The 15367-nt window shown below is 50.4% G+C and overlaps 1 protein-coding gene across 2 annotated transcripts in view; it reads right to left on the bottom strand.

Moving 5' to 3' along the window:
* Positions 1–7774: 7774 nt before the first annotated feature.
* Positions 7775–15367, bottom strand: part of NLRP1 (NLR family pyrin domain containing 1) — a 28779-nt gene continuing 21186 nt past the window's right edge. For both annotated transcript variants that reach the window (XM_047757547.1, XM_047757546.1), the window contains exons 9-13: positions 13988–14256; positions 13317–13442; positions 11646–11787; positions 9286–9330; positions 7775–8764 (exon numbers count right to left, since the gene is read on the bottom strand). In XM_047757547.1, the coding sequence (XP_047613503.1) occupies positions 8415–8764; positions 9286–9330; positions 11646–11787; positions 13317–13442; positions 13988–14256 (932 nt within the window). In that variant the 3' untranslated portion in view covers positions 7775–8414. The remainder of the gene's footprint in view (positions 8765–9285; positions 9331–11645; positions 11788–13316; positions 13443–13987; positions 14257–15367) is intronic.

Below are 15367 nucleotides of genomic sequence, written 5' to 3'. Positions count from 1 at the left end.
ATCAAAGCCTAAGGATAGGGAAAACGCACAGTCTGGGTCAGTTCAAGCGCCTAGGAAGGTGGCGGGCTACCCCGACAAGCGCCACTCACCATGTCCTGCGCTCCTGCGGCGTCTGCTGCGCGTTCATGTCCACCAGCTCTCGCGCTTCGGGCTCTTGTCTGTGCCAGTTCGGGGGCACAGCTGGCTCCTCTGGGGGGCGGTGCTGCATCACAAGGATCCAGCCCGGGCCAGTGCGCCAACCCTCCTCCACGGGCCCAGGTCTGGCTCATTATCCCTTAAAGAACAGTAGGTTGGGCTGGCTGTGCCCGCCTCAGACACAAAATGATGCTCTCTGTGCTTCCCCCCCACCCCTATTTCACAAAGCGGTAGAGTCCAGGGATATTATCCTCATTATAAGCGGAATTATATCGCAACCAGAGATTCTAAATGTTGGGGTCTGTGTCCCCTCCCCTAGTCCCCAGGCGCTTATTTCGTTAGCAGCAGCTGCTTTGGACGTTCCTACTGATGGGTAGTTAGACAACGGCAGTAACAAGCAGAGAAAAAACAAGCATCTAAAGCTAGATGGAGTGCGTGCAGCGCGTCTCCAGGCACAAAACGCTGAGCCCCCTTCTTCCCCTTGCTTCCTCTCTCGGCCTTGCGCCCACCCCGTCCTGCCCTGGCCACTCAGACAAGCTGTAGATGGATATAGGTAAAAATGCAGGAGGTGATGGAGAAGGCAATGGCCGCGTAAATAAAGATGGAGAGATGCGGAAAATGGTCGAGATAGCAGCCCTCGTCCAGTGGAGACGCCTCCTCTTGGGGCGGGGGACGCGCTGCGGCCTTGGGGTGCTGCCCGGAGCGGGCCCCCTGCGCCCTCCAGCCGCTACGACGACTGGCCTTCCGGCCCGCAGCCCATGCCGACTTGGGCCCGCGGACAGCTGGGGGCTCTTCCGGGGGAGGCTTGTCAAACAGGCCTTCCTCGGAGTCAGCGTCGGGGTCCGGGCGAAGCTGCTTGGGGTCCCAGGGTTTGCGCTGAAAGAGCTGGTCAGCCATTGGGGAGAGGCACGAGGAGCAGGGTCGCCTGATTCCACCTAGTCTGGCCGGGTCAGGGCGTAGTGAGCCGCGGTCGGGGCTGTGGCTTTATATCTACCACCTGGGAGGGGACGGCGGGGGGCGGAGCCAGCGGGCGGGGCCAGGGTCTGCGGGATCTGCTGGGCGTCACAGTACTGGCGCCTCTTGCTCCCGGCCCCTCCTTCGGACCCCCAGCCTGTTGCTGAGGTTGGCTGTCCAGGTTTGATCTCCGGGACGCTCCGGGGCCCGCGTCACAGGAGTCTCTGCGCAACCTGGCTTGTTTCCAAGGCAACCTGTGGGTGGAGGGGCGCGGGAAGGACGGGATGCAAGAGGCTCGCTGGGACCCAGGGGCCCGAAAAGGGGCTTGGGGCGAAAGAAGTGGAAATGCAGGTGACCGAGATCCAAGCTCTGTGCGGAGCTTCCCCAGGGATTTATTTCTCCTTTTAAAAGAAATATTGTGGGTTTTTTTTTTTTTTTTTTTTTTTTTTTGCCACGTTGGTGGCATGCCGAAGTTCCGGAGCCAGGAATACAATCTGTGCCACCACAGTAACCGGAGCCACAGCAGTGAGAGGAGGATCCTTAACTGACTGCACCACCAGGGAACTCCTGTGGCATCTTTTTTTTTTTTTTTTTTTTAATGGCCACATTCCCAGCATAAGGAAGTTCCCGGGCCAGGGGTTGAATCCGAGCCGCAGCTGCGACCTAGGTCACAGCTGTGGCAACAGATCCTCAATCCACTGTGCCAGGCTGGGGCTTGAGCCCGAGCCTCCACAGCGACTCAAGCCACTACAGTCAGATTTTTAACCCACCTTGCCACAGTGGGAACTCCATGTGGATCTTTTTAATTTTAAAATTTAATACACGAAAAAAACTAATACATAATGTTTGTAGAAAACATGAAAGTTAGAAAGCACCATAAGCAAAAGGAGTAACAAAGGCTCCCACAATCCCAAGGCCAGAGGTAGTTTGGTTAGGTTAATCGTCGATGCTTTTCTTCCCTTCCTCTTTTTTCCTTTCACCCTACATCTGCATCTCTATATACAGATCCTGGGTTTTCTCTTCCTGCTCCTCCCAAATAAACATAGTATCCCCAGGTTTCGGCTGTCTCAGGTAGGATTTGAAGAATAGGAACAAGCACTTTCAAAGGCCACCTGACCTGAGCCAAGGCTGGTTGGTGTTCTTTTGTGAAATGTGGGAGGAGGAGCCACTCTGAAATGTGGGGCTATTTGGGTCTCAGGGGTTTGGGGGGGGGTACACTGCCAGGCCCTGCTGGTTATAGCGGACCCAACTCAAACTGTCATCAGGGCACTCACCCCCTCCTACAACTGAAAGGCCCAGGGGTTACCAGGACCAGCTTGCTGAAAGAATGTCACCAGGGTGCTGTCTTTCTCCATCTTACAGAGTTGTCAGGGACTTCTTGCAGGGCCAGAGCCTACACTTAGTGGTGGGTACTCACATAAAATCTGTCGAATGAATCATAATGAATGAATGGCTGTTGACAGCAGCAGATTTATATGAAAGCTCCTAGCTGGCTAGAGGTGGAGAATATGGAACCCACATACACTGTTGTTGGGAATGTAAAATGGTGCAGCTACTTTGACAAGGTCTGGTCGACTTCACAAAGTTAAACATGCACTTACCCTATGACCCAGGAATTCCACCCTCCTGGGGTTTCTATCCAAGAGAAATGAAAACATATGTCTACCTAGAGACTTGTACACAAATGTCCATAGCAGTGTTATTGGTAATAGCCAGAAACTGGAAACAATTCAAAAGTCCACCAAATGGTGAATGAATAAACAAAATGTGGCTTATCCATGCACTTGGATGATATTCAGCAATAAAGAGGAGTGAACTACTGAAACCTGCTATGACATGGATGAACCTCAGAAAATCATACGGAAGGAGAAAAGCAAGATGAACATAGACACAGATTGTATGATTCCATTTAAATGAAATGTCCAGAAAAAACAATGCACTCCATCACCTCACACCTGTCAGAATGGCTATCATCAAAAAGTCTACAAATAAATGTTGGTGAAGATGTGGAGAAAAAGGGACCCTAGTATCCTGTTGGTGGGAATGTAAGTTGGTGCAGCCACTATGGAAAACAGATGGAAGTTCCTCAAAAAACTAAAAACAGTACTATTGTATGATCCAGCAGTCCCACTCCTGGGTATTTATTTGAAAAACAAACAAACAAACAAACAAAAATGCTAATTCAATAAGATATATGCAGAATTCTCTTATGGCACAGTGGGTTAAGGATCTGGCATTGTCACTGCAGCAACTCAGGTCACTGCTGTGGCACAGGTTTGATCCCTGGCCTGGGAACCTCTATATGCCTCGGGTGCAGCCAAAAAAAAAAAAAAAAAAAAAGAACAAGAGAATAGTTAATTAAATGATGATGTAGCCACTGCATGGTATCATGCACAGCCATCAGAAAGATTATTATGAGGGAGTTCCCGTCGTGGCGCAGTGGTTGACGAGTCCGACTAGGAACCATGAGGTTGCGGGTTCGGTCCCTGCCCTTGCTCAGTGGGTTAACGATCCGGCATTGCCGTGAGCTGTGGTGTAGGTTGCAGACACGGCTCGGATCCCGCGTTGCTGTGGCTCTGGCGTAGGCCTGTGGCTACAGCTCCGATTAGACCCCTAGCCTGGGAACCTCCATAATGCCGCGGGAGCGGCCCAAGAAATAGCAAAAAGACAAAAAAAAAAAAAAAGAAAGAAAGAAAGAAAGATTATTCTGAAAACTCTCAAGTAGCTTGAGGGATGCTTTTGGCAATCTGAATCAAAGACAAAAAGCAAGATTTAAAACCACATGTGTTGAGATGACAAGGAGATGAAACTGTATTCCTGCAGGTAAAGGATGGAGTGGGAAGAGTAAAGATGGTCATTTTGCATTGTTTGGATGGTGAGATCATAGGGCAACTTCTTTCTCATTTTTCCAGATTTTGTGTACCATTGTTATCTTTTTTTGTGCGACAAAATCAATTAATAGATGAGAAATTATAAGTAATGGACCCAGTGGCCACTTGCAGGATTAACAATACCCTGCAATGTTCTGTTGCTGCCCACGCAGGCTAAGGACCTTACCCAAATGTCTGCATGGTCCCTCATTGCCTAGCAACCACCTGATCAACAGTGGTTGCTAGGAAACCAGGGACAGAGAGCCAGGACTCCTGACTAATATCCAGAGTCCATGCTACCGTCAGTCTTCTCCTCAAGTTCACTCACGGTGCCATGCTCCCGTCTAGCCATTCCTCTTCCTCTCTTGCTTTCCCCTCCAGGTTCCCTATCTCCCTGGGGCTAATGGGTCACCAGCACTCAATGGGTCTCTATAATTACGGAGCCCACCCCAGCACGGGTGATTACAGGATACAGACAGATGAGGGCCTGGACCAGAGTCTATGTGCCTGGCTTGAAGCTGAAGTCTGTGGTTACCTCATCACTGAGACAGGTATTGCCTGCAGCCTCTCTGGGGCCCTAGCCCTAGCAAACCCTTCTGCCCACGGGGAGTGAGTCTCTCGGGAGGGGCACTGAGACCAGCCTACGGCTCCACGGCTCCAGCCAAGTGTCTGACAGAAGGGAAGCTGTACATTAATGACCTTTGACCAGATCCTTTGATGTGGGTCACGTGAACATTTCCTCATTCTAAGTAGTCGACTTTAAAGAAAAAGGAAACTCATCTAGGAGTTCCCATCATGGCTCAGTGGTTAACGAATCCGACTAGGAACCATGAGATTGCGGGTTCCATCCCTGGCCTCGCCCAGTGGGTTAAGAATCTGGTGTTGCTGTGAGCTGTGGTGTTGGTCACAGATGCGGCTTGGATCCTGCGTTGCTGTGGTTGTGGTGTAGGCTGGCAGCTGTAGCTCCAATTCGACCCCTAGCCTGGGAACCTCCATATGCCGCCCAGTTGGGGCCCTAAAAAGACCAAAAAAAAAAAAAAAAACCCTCATCTAGAGTGGATTCATCTCAACACAATGATCCTGCAAACCCCTCAATCTTCTATCATCATTGAGAACGATTCAGGCTTCTCTGTGCTTCGTTCCGTCCCTTCCATCCTGAGGAAGCCACTTTCCCCTCCACCCAATCCCCAGAGACTGCTCCAAGAGGAAGCTGGCCCAGGGTGAGCTGATGACAAACATGAAATTCACCCAGAGGGATGTGCCTCTTTTTTGTCCCAATTGAAAGATGCATCTCAATTTAAGAGATGTTGGAGTTCATCTTAATATTTATTTTTTTGCCATGTGGAAGGTCCAGGCCAGCGATCGAACCTGCACCACAGCAGGGACAACACTGGATCTTTAACCACTAGGCCACCGCCATACTCTGGATGGGCCTCTTATAAGTGGGAATGTTGGTGTGACAGAGTGTACCTTCCCTGTGCTCAGCAGTGGACAGTTCCTGGTCTCACAGAGGCCTTCTGGGGATGGGTCCTGGCTTCATCACCGTGGCCTAGATTACATTTTGCTGACCTAATCACAAACCAAAAGGATCAGTGATATTTCCTGTGTCTGTGATCTGAGATTCTGAAGCATTGTACGTGTTTGCTGAGAACCAACAAAGTTGAGGAGACAACCAGAGAAAGGTCAGGCCCTCTCTTCCAGGTTGGGATGATGGCACACCTGATTTTTGGCCAAAAAAACCCTAAAGTAAAGGGTGTCTGATGTGCAAGAGTGAGAGGCTTGGAGTTCCCACTGTGGCGCAATGGGTTAATGATCCAGCTTGTCATGTGGCATGCCGGGTTCGATCCCCAGCTTGGGAACTTCCATATGCTGTGGCTGTGGCTAAAAAGGGGGGGAAAAAGAGTGGCTTGAAGATGGTTTATATATATAATCTCCCATCCCATGTGCTCTTCTTAACATGTCACTGACTAAGAGGTGAAATCTAGTTCCCTCCCTTGAATCTGGGTGCAGGGGTCATGGTTGCGCTGACCATCAGACTCTGGTGGAAGCAATGCTATGTGACTTCCAAGGCTAGGTCATAAAAGGATACAACTTCTGGAGTTCCCACAGTGGCTCAGTGGGTCATTGATCCGGCTTCTCTCTCTGGCATTGCTGGTTTGATCCCCAGCCTGGTGCAGTGGGTTAAGGATCTGACTTTGCCGTAGCTGTGGCGCGGGTTGCAGATGCTGCTCAGGTTCGACCCCTGGCCAGGAACTTCCATATGCTGGGCGTGTGGCCAAAAAAGGGGAAGGAAAAAAAAAAAAAAAAGACACAGCTTTTGCTTTCTCTCTCTCAACACTCCCTCTTGGAATCTATCCTGCATGCCCTGAGGAAGCCATCCAGATGTTCAGTCCCAGGTAAGGTCTCGGCTGCCAGCCAGCACCAACCACTAGACATGCAAGTGAGCAAGGCTTTGGATAATGCCGGCCCTTGGCTTTCAAGCCCTTCCAAATGATGCTGAGTGGAACAGAGACAAGCTCTTCCCAATTTTAATATCTTGAGCAAAATTAATTTTGTTAATATTTAAGCCACTGAGGTTTAGGATGGTTTGTTAGGCAGCCCTAATAAGTGGGCAGCTAGAACAAAGACAGAGCATGGTTACATGGGTAACTAGGCAGGAGACAGTTGGAAATGGAGGCGAGTCCCCTATGGGAGGCGACCTGAGCCCAGGGAAGTTTGGCAGGATGGCCACCCCAACTAGAGGACAAAGCCCTCCAGTGCACTTGAGGCTCTTCTGTGCCTTGTAGACTGGTTTTTGGCTCCAAGGAAGCTCTGTCTGTTGATGCTGAGTCTGACTTCTGAGAACATGTGAGTCACCACATTTGGTGATCATTCTCCATAATGCCCAGGGCTTGGCTGAGCCGGCAAAAAGGTGTCATTGTGTATGTGGCTCAAAACTATCCTGCCCACAAAAAGGGGACAGAGCTCCGCCTAGAGCAGAACATTGAAAGTCAAAGCTGCCCAGAAGTGGGAGGAGCTGCCTCAGAGGTAGTAAACCCCCATCATTTGAAATGTTGAAGGATGGGAGACGGTCGCCTATATGTGGTAGCATTTTATAGCTTTACTAAAGCGTAATTGACATACAATGAACTATACATATATATATATATATTATTTTTTTTTTTTTGGCTGTGCCTGGGGTATGAAGAAGTTCCCAGTCCAGGGACTGAACCCACATCACAGCAGTGACCACACTGGATCCTTAATCCACTGAGCCACAAGGGAACTCCCAAACTATACATATTTGATGTATGAACTGGCCATAGGCGTATCCTGATGGAGAACACGCCCATCATTCTTCCAAGATTTCTGTGTCTCTTGGGAATCCCTTCTTCTATCTCTCCTCAGCCCCCACCCCCCAGGCAACTGCTTTCTCTTACAGTTTTACAGAAATGGAATCGCAGTGGGTACTCTCTTTTGTCTGGTTTCATTCACTGTCCATCATTATTTGGAGACTCTTCCACATTGTTGTGTGTATTAATAGTTCCTTTTAATTTTTAATTTTTTGGTCTCGCCTGCCACATATGGAAGTTCCCAGGCCAGGGATCGAACCTGTGCCACAGGAGCAACCCAAGCTGCTGCAGTGACAAGACAAGATCCTGAACCGGCTGCGCCACAAGAGAACTCCAGTTCTTGTTATTGTTGGGTAGTATTCCATCATACTGATGTAGTACAGTTTCTGTATCCATGTATCTGATAATGAGTATTTGGGTTGATTCCAGCTTTGGGCTATTACACATAAACCTTCTGTGAACATCTGCATATAAATCTTTTAAAAAATTTATTTAGTGTATAAAACTTTATATGGACCTCTGCTTTTATTTCTCTAGGGTTGGCACCACAGGAAGGGACATCTGGGCTGCCACTACGCCTTCATCCCCCCTCCTTCTTCACCCTCTCCTGGCTCTCAGGATCCATCTCGACTTCAGAAACAATGAAGCACAGTTGGGACTAATACAAAAACCAAGCTCAGTGTGGGCAAGTGAAAAGCCAATCTGCCTTTGCCCCTGTTCACAAGCCAGTCAACACCCCCCTCAACCAGGTGTCCATTTCCATTGTTTGTCTCCAGCCAGGGGTGGCCGGTCCCATGTCTTCCTTACTCCTCGTCACGAGGATGGTCCAGAGGGGGCTCTAAGCTTGGCTGCAGTGGCCCCCAAACCAGGTTCTTGGATTAGGCTTCTATAAGCCTGCAGAAGTCCTTCCAGCTCCCAGTGGACATTCCCTGAGATGCTATCATCCTACCTGGATGGCTGGCCCATGAAAGCCATGGAAGGCAGTCTAGGGGCCTGGGTGGCATCCCCGGGCATGGATACACCTGGCAAAGCCATTGTCAAAGTTTCATAACTTTAGGCTGAGAAGGCAACTCAGGTGGCAATTGTTCACAGATAAAGAAACAGGCCCAGGAGCCAGCCGGGATCAGAGCAGGTGTTCAGACAGCTTCTGAGTTTGGCAAGAAGCCCCAGTGGTCTTCTCCATCCCCAACCTCTCCCAGAGCTCCAAAATGAGGTGAGGGTGGGTCTCCTTCAGGGCTTCATAGAGGCGGTCCTTACAGGCCCAGTCCCAGGACCGGCTGAAGCCGAACAGCTTCCGCATCTGGTCTGGCTTGGTGACCTCAGCCCGCACCCCCTCATACTGCTCCTCGCTCAGTACCTGTCCATGCAGCTTGTCCAGGATGGGGTCCACTGATGTCACTCGAGCCACCAGCTGCTCCCGGTACCGGTCCACGAAGTGAAGCAAGCCCAGGGCTTTTGAGGGTGAAGGTGAGGCTGGAAACAAACAAAGGAGGGCTCCCATCACAGCCTCTACCTCTGATATCCCATCTCTGCTGCTCTTTACTCACCTTGGCTTCCTTCTCCTCCTGGAGAGGTGACTGACCACCAGGAAGACACCTCTGCCCTCCCTCACCACAGCACCCAGCCTCACATTCTGCTTGAGCTGGCGGTGGAGTCCCCCCTGCCCCCGCACCCATGGCACATGGAAGTTCCTGGGCCAGGGGCTGAACCTGCGCCTCTGCAGTGACCTGAGTTGTTGCAGTTGGATTCTTAACCCACTCTGCCACAGCGGGAACCCCCAGGGCATGGGGTTCTTGTTGGAGGCATCTGAGGTGGTCCAGTCGGAGTTGCCAGGGCCCCCATGGACAGGAGTAAGGGGCACGGGGAGGGCCTGATCCCCTGGGAGGGTGGCAATGAGTGAGTCCCTTCCTTTCTCTCTCCCCTCCCCTCCTGGACCAGACAGCACACCCCAGCACTGCCACTAGCTCCTGTGCTCTCTACCAGCGGTTACTGACCTATGGGGCCTGGAGGGACTGGAGCAGCTGCATGTCTGAGGTCTCCTGGAGGAAAACAGAGATGAAGAAGCACCTATAACATGCTGGCTGTAACACATATGATCGTCCTTGAAACGCCTACCCGCTTTGGAGATTCTTTGATTCTGAGAACAAGCTATGGATAAATTCTGATGAAATTTGGAGTAAGGCCTGGAAGGGCCTTTAGAAATTGGGAGTCCCTTCCTTATGCATATGGGGAAACTGAGGCCCAGAGGCCATGATCATAGACAGGGGCAGGGTCGGGGGGAAGAGAGAGAGAGAGGGAGAGGGAGGAAGAAAGAGAGAGAATGAGAACATCCAAATGATTGGTTTCTCCTTCAACATCCCAAGCATGGCTGAATCCAGTCATGGCCTGAAAGGAACCCTGGTGGAGAACTCACCATGGTTTAGATATCTTAAATTACTTAAGATGTCCTTATCCTGAGCAGACATCTATCTTGTTAAGGATCTGGCATTGTCACTGCAGCAGCTCAGATCACTGTGCTGCGACTTTGATCCTTGGCCTGGGAACTTCCACATGCCCAGTCTCGGGCCCTCCCTGCCAACCCACAACTTCCAAAAAAAAAAAAAAAATCTATCTCTTTGTCCTTATTTGACCTTCTGTATTCACACAGATCAAGTCTATTCTGGATTTTGGTGTCAGAATCAAGACCAAGGAGTTCCCGTTGTGGCTCAGTGGTAACAAACCCAACTAGTATCCATGAGGATGTGGGTTCTGATCCCTGGCCTCACTCAGTGAGTTAAGGATCTGGCATTGTTGTGGCTATGGGGCGGCTGGCAGGTGCAGCTTGGATTTGACCCCTAGCCTGGGAACTTCCATATGCCAAGGGTGCGGACCTAAAACAATCAAGATCAAGAAAATCCTAGCCCTTGGGAGTATTAGGTGCATTTCAATAGGAAAACAACAGCGATGAATGAAAGGGCTGGAACAATTAGTTGCCAAAGGAGAGGAAGGGGCTGTCACAGCAGCTCCTGGGGACTGGAGTGTGAGCCGACTCTAGTTCAGCATGACCCAACAGTTTGGGGAGGTCAGCATGGGAGAGGGGAGCTCCGACTGTGGTACTGGGGGCGCAGGGTTCACTTGGACGGAGGGAGGAAGGTGTTCCATGTCCTCCATGCTGACTGGACAGTCTGGGAGTCCACCCTGGCTCATCTGTAAATGGGAGCATCTACCAAGGAAGGTTACCAGAATGCAAAGAAGTTGGAAGCCCAAATATATGAGGAATGATGGGGAAAGAGTTCAGATGCTTAACTGTAATAAAATTTTTTTAAAAAGCTCAAAAAATTAAAAGAAAAAAAAAGTGGAAGAGAGACTTAAGGGAGGTCTTGATCACAGTCTTGGAGCGTCTGAAGGGCTCTCCTGTGGGGAAGGAGACAGAGGCTCCATCAGCTCCAAGGGACGAAATTAAGACAAGGCAAGGACAAGGTTGGCTTTCTATGAGAAAAAGGGATTATGTTGCTAGTATTTATCTGGGACCCCTGCACGAGAAATGAACATTGTTTAATCTCTCCACCAACCCCACAAGTTTGGTGTTGTGTCCTCGTTTCACAGACGAGGAAACTGAGGTTCAAATGAGTTAGGTAATTTTCTCGAGATCAACCAGCAAGGAAGGGCCCAGGTGGGGCTGCTGAGTTCTCCCTCTGCGTCTGTACCCAAATTGGGACTGACTAAAACTCCTTCTCTTTCTAGCACATGCTGACGCCTGTTTGTCGCAGCTCAGGAGGCAGTGTGACCACATTTCAACAACTGCCGAGGACTGGTGGTCCCAGGAAGGGCTGTCCAGGAGATTGTGGTTCTTGGGGGTGTTGGCATTAGAGACTGCAAAGTTCCTTCCCTTCCTGAAAATTCATTCGTTGACGCCCTCTTGACCACCTTGAAAATATCTGAATGACTCAGGTTGGAATAACTGGTATTGGCCAAACTGACTTCATCCACACAATCATACAGCCATCTTTTTTTTTTTTTTTTTTAAGGGGCACATCTGCCCTTATCCTTTCATCTAATGTCTGGGCTATGATGAGAAACTTTGCCCCAAACCTTGTGAGTGTCAAAGTCTATGAATTCAAGGGCAGCATGGAGACCCCTCAGTGCAAGAGTGCGAGCAGGGGGCCTTAGAGTGAGATTAACTCTACTTCAAATTCTGGTCATATCAACTCTTAGGTAACTAGGAAAAGCCACAGAACTCCCCTGGACTATGTTTTCTCAGAAGCAAATCGTGATAATACAAACTGCCACACACACACAGGGGCACATGCGCGCACACACAAACACACGTTAACTTTCTTTCTCCCACCCCCGTGCTCCCTGGACTTGACTTTACCTGGTCTCACCAAGGCTTCCCATACCACAATCCCATCTTCCTTGTTGGTCACTTGCAGCCTGATCCCTGACCTCAAATGGCCAATGTACAATTCAGAGAATATCTGGGGTTTTCCGGGGCTCCGATAGCAGAGTACCAGCTCCTGCAGGTAGAAAGAATCGCTGCAAGAGAAGCCCCCATGCATCCTACATGTAAGGTCTGGCACTTTCTTGGCTCTGCTCAACCTCACAGGCACACTCTGACCATCTCCTGTACTGAAATCAATCGTCACCTTTAGACACTGCTCTTTTCGGAATTTTCCACAAATCGTGACTCGGAAGGATGAGCACGAATGGGTGCCCAGTGAAAGAGGCTCAGAGTTTTTTTTTGTGGTTTGTTTGTTTGTTTTTAAATCTTTTTAGGGCCACACCCACAACATATGGAGGTTCCCAGGCTAGGAGTCAAATCAGAGCCATAGCCGCTGGTCTACACCACAGCTCACGGCAATGCCGGATCCTTAACCCACTGAGCGAGGCCAGGGATTGAACCTGTGTCCTCATAGATACCAGCTGGATTCGTTTCTGCTGAGCCATGATGGGAACTCCAAGAGGACTTATCCTTAAACATAGTGTTCAGACATCCTAACCCACCCAGATCCTTCTTCCCCTAGCTCCCCTCCTCTTTGCCTAAACGAGGGAGTGCTATTTAAGCAATTACGGCTTTATCCTTGTCAGTCTGCCCTTCCCCGAGATAAGATTTGTTGAGGTTCCCTGTCATAGAGCTGCCCCAACCTTCTGACAACAGCCAATCAAAGGCAAATCTCCATTTCCTTAGACCTTCCCCCAAATCACCCAACCAATGCCCCTATCCTATACTAGATTCTTCCCAACTCCTTTGCACTGAGAGGCCCTCTGGTTCCTGCACGGTGTGTCATCTCCTGCTGTGATGAGCACTAAACCTAGTGTGTTCAGCTACAGGTGTGTTCATGGTGGTTTTTTTTTTTCTTTTTAAGGACACATCTGCAGTGGAGCTGCAGCTGCCAGCCTATGCCATAGCCATAGTAACGCAGGATCCAAGTTGCATCTGCAACCTACACTGAAGATGGCAGCAGTGCTCCTTAACCCACTGAGTGAGGCCAGGACTTGAACTCACATCCTCATGGATACTAATTGGTTCTTAACTCACTGAGCCACAATGGGAACACCTTTTTTTTTTTTTTTTTTCCAAATGGCTGTACCTGTGGCACATGGAAGTTCCAGGCTGGGGATTGAATCTGAGCCACAGCTGCAACCTACGCCACAGCTGCTACAACACTGGATCCTTTAACAAACTGCACTGAGCCAGGGATTGAACCCATGTCTCTGCACTGACCCAAGCTGCTGTAGTTGGATTCTTAACCCACTGAGCCACAGAGGGAACTCCTCATGATGGTTGTGACTGGAAGGCATTGACACTTTATAGTCCAACTCTTCTGAGTGTCCCCAGGTCAAATCCCAGTGTCGCCCCCATCCTGCGACCCTCCCCCGCAACCTCCTTCCTCTCCATCTCTGAAGCATCCTGCTTGCCGAGATCACACTCCCTGCCTGCCCAACCCCAATTCACTCCACCCCTGGGAAATCTCTGAGACCTGCCCATGGGTCGCCCCAGGCATGACCTCTGACCCTGTGAGGACCAAACATCTGGGCTGCTCACCTTTGGCATAATTTTCAGCTTCTTGGAACCAGACACAATGTAGCGGCTGCCCAAGTACAGCGGGTTCAGTGGGGGTGGCTTGTGAATTTGCACAAATTGGAACTTCCTTTCTTTATCATCTATGGCCTGAGGAGTGCACAGAGCGACGATCAGGGGAGGAAGTGTGTCTGGCGTCTGCTCAGAGATTTCACCCATGGCATCTGGTCTAAACAAAAGGGGTGGCGCTTCTGTGCCTTTGGGTGGGTGGAGAGAGCAATACGGGCCCTGATGGCCTCTCACCACCGCACCCCCACTCTGCTCCAGAGACAGCCCCACACTTGGCCTCTGGTATATTTGGGCCGGAAGGTGGATCGTTGACAATGAGATGGAGAAGACAGGGAATGGGGGAAAGGAGACAGTTCTGAGCATGGAGACTACCCGTCTTTGTGACATCCGGGAAGAGGTTTGTCCAGAGATGAGCAATGGAGCAGCAAAGCCCCTGTGGGGGGAGACCTCAGGGAGCCAGAGCAGACCCTGGCTGAGCAGGGGCAGGATTATTCACCCACTTCAAGGCTCCTGCTTAGAAGAGGCCCACCTTTATTCCAAGCTGACCCTTTTGGGGCACTCTCTGGTGGCACTTTCTGCTTGCTGCCAGCCCACCCTGGCCCAACCTTTCTGGCTCTCAGGGGCACCTTCTGAATGGAGCAGTCGCTGGGGACCAGGTAGAGGTGGAAGGTGACTTTCTCTTTCTCAGGATGGCCGTTATGGTAGAGCATCACTGTGGAGATGACGGGAATGAAGCGCAGGGCAGTGTGGACCATTCTCAGCAGAACTCCCATGGGGGAGAAGCTGGGGTTCTCCAGGACGGCGTAATATGGCGCCACCATGGCTGGCTTCTCCAAGACCATCCCCTCCTCTTTGAAGTGGGCAACTTGGAACCAGGAGATGTCCACACAGCTCTCTGTAAAAGAATGGATTTGGGAGTCAAAGACTCAGTGCCCTCACCAAGTCAGGCTTGGCTGGGGGAGTGACGCCCCTGGGTGCAGGATCAGGGGAGCAAGGGAAGGCGGCATGCATGGGCCTGGGTCAGGGGCCTTCCTGGGGACCCAGCCAGGAAAGGCGGCATGCCTGGGCCTGGGGCCTTTTGGGGGTTGTGGGCAATACTGTCTCTAGGATGGGCGCCAAATCCATACATGGGCCCAGCCTCAGGCCCTGGAGCTGGGAAACTTACTGACCCCATGGATACCCATGCTGATGTGGATTCTGTAACTATGGAGGATGTTGAGTGAGGCTGGCAGGTGGAGGACAAGGAGGAGGAAGGGGCAGTGAGGAAGTGGAGTGACCGAGTGTAGAACACACCTGCCAAGTATTTGTTCACCCACCATTCCTAATTTTCTTTGGGGGAAGAATCCCTCCCCCACTGTCATGTGGGTCTCAATCGCTGTGCCACAAGATAACTCCTACAAGGTTTTAATTTTAAATTTAAAAAGATTCAAGGGATATAAATTTTAACATATTGTTAATACTGACAGTTTAAATGAACAAAGTTTAAACTTTAAACAATTAAACTTAACAAAGTTTTTGTTTTTTTTTTTTTTGTCTTTTTGCCATTTCTTGGGCTGCTCCCGCGGCATATGGAGGTTCCCAGGCTGGGGTTGAATCGGAGCTGTAGCCACCGGCCTACGCCAGAGCCACAGCAACGCGGGATCCGAGTCGTGTCTGCAACCTACACCACAGCTCACGGCAACCCCAAACTTAACAACGTTTTAAGGTAAGGGTACAGGCATATTCACGAAGGGGCTGGGGCTGTTGACAGAGTCCAAGCTTTAGTTTTGGATTTTAGTTTAGTTTCCGACCCTCGTGAGGGCCAGAAAAGGTTATCATCCCTTAGGTTCCAGTTGATATGGTGGTTGAGCACTTCAGGCTACTCTTTACCATTGATTTTTTTTTTTTTTCCTACTGCCCCCTGAGGCATATGGAAGGTCCCGGACCAGGGATCGAATGTGGGCTGGAGCTGTGACCTACACCACAGCTGTAGCAATGCTGGACTCCACCCCCGCCCCTCTTTTTAG

This window comes from Phacochoerus africanus, chromosome 14 (genome assembly GCF_016906955.1).
Source record: "Phacochoerus africanus isolate WHEZ1 chromosome 14, ROS_Pafr_v1, whole genome shotgun sequence".
Lineage (NCBI taxonomy): Eukaryota > Metazoa > Chordata > Mammalia > Artiodactyla > Suidae > Phacochoerus > Phacochoerus africanus.
The sequence above is the reverse complement of the archived record's forward strand: the minus strand, read 5'-3'. Positions and strand labels throughout refer to the sequence as shown.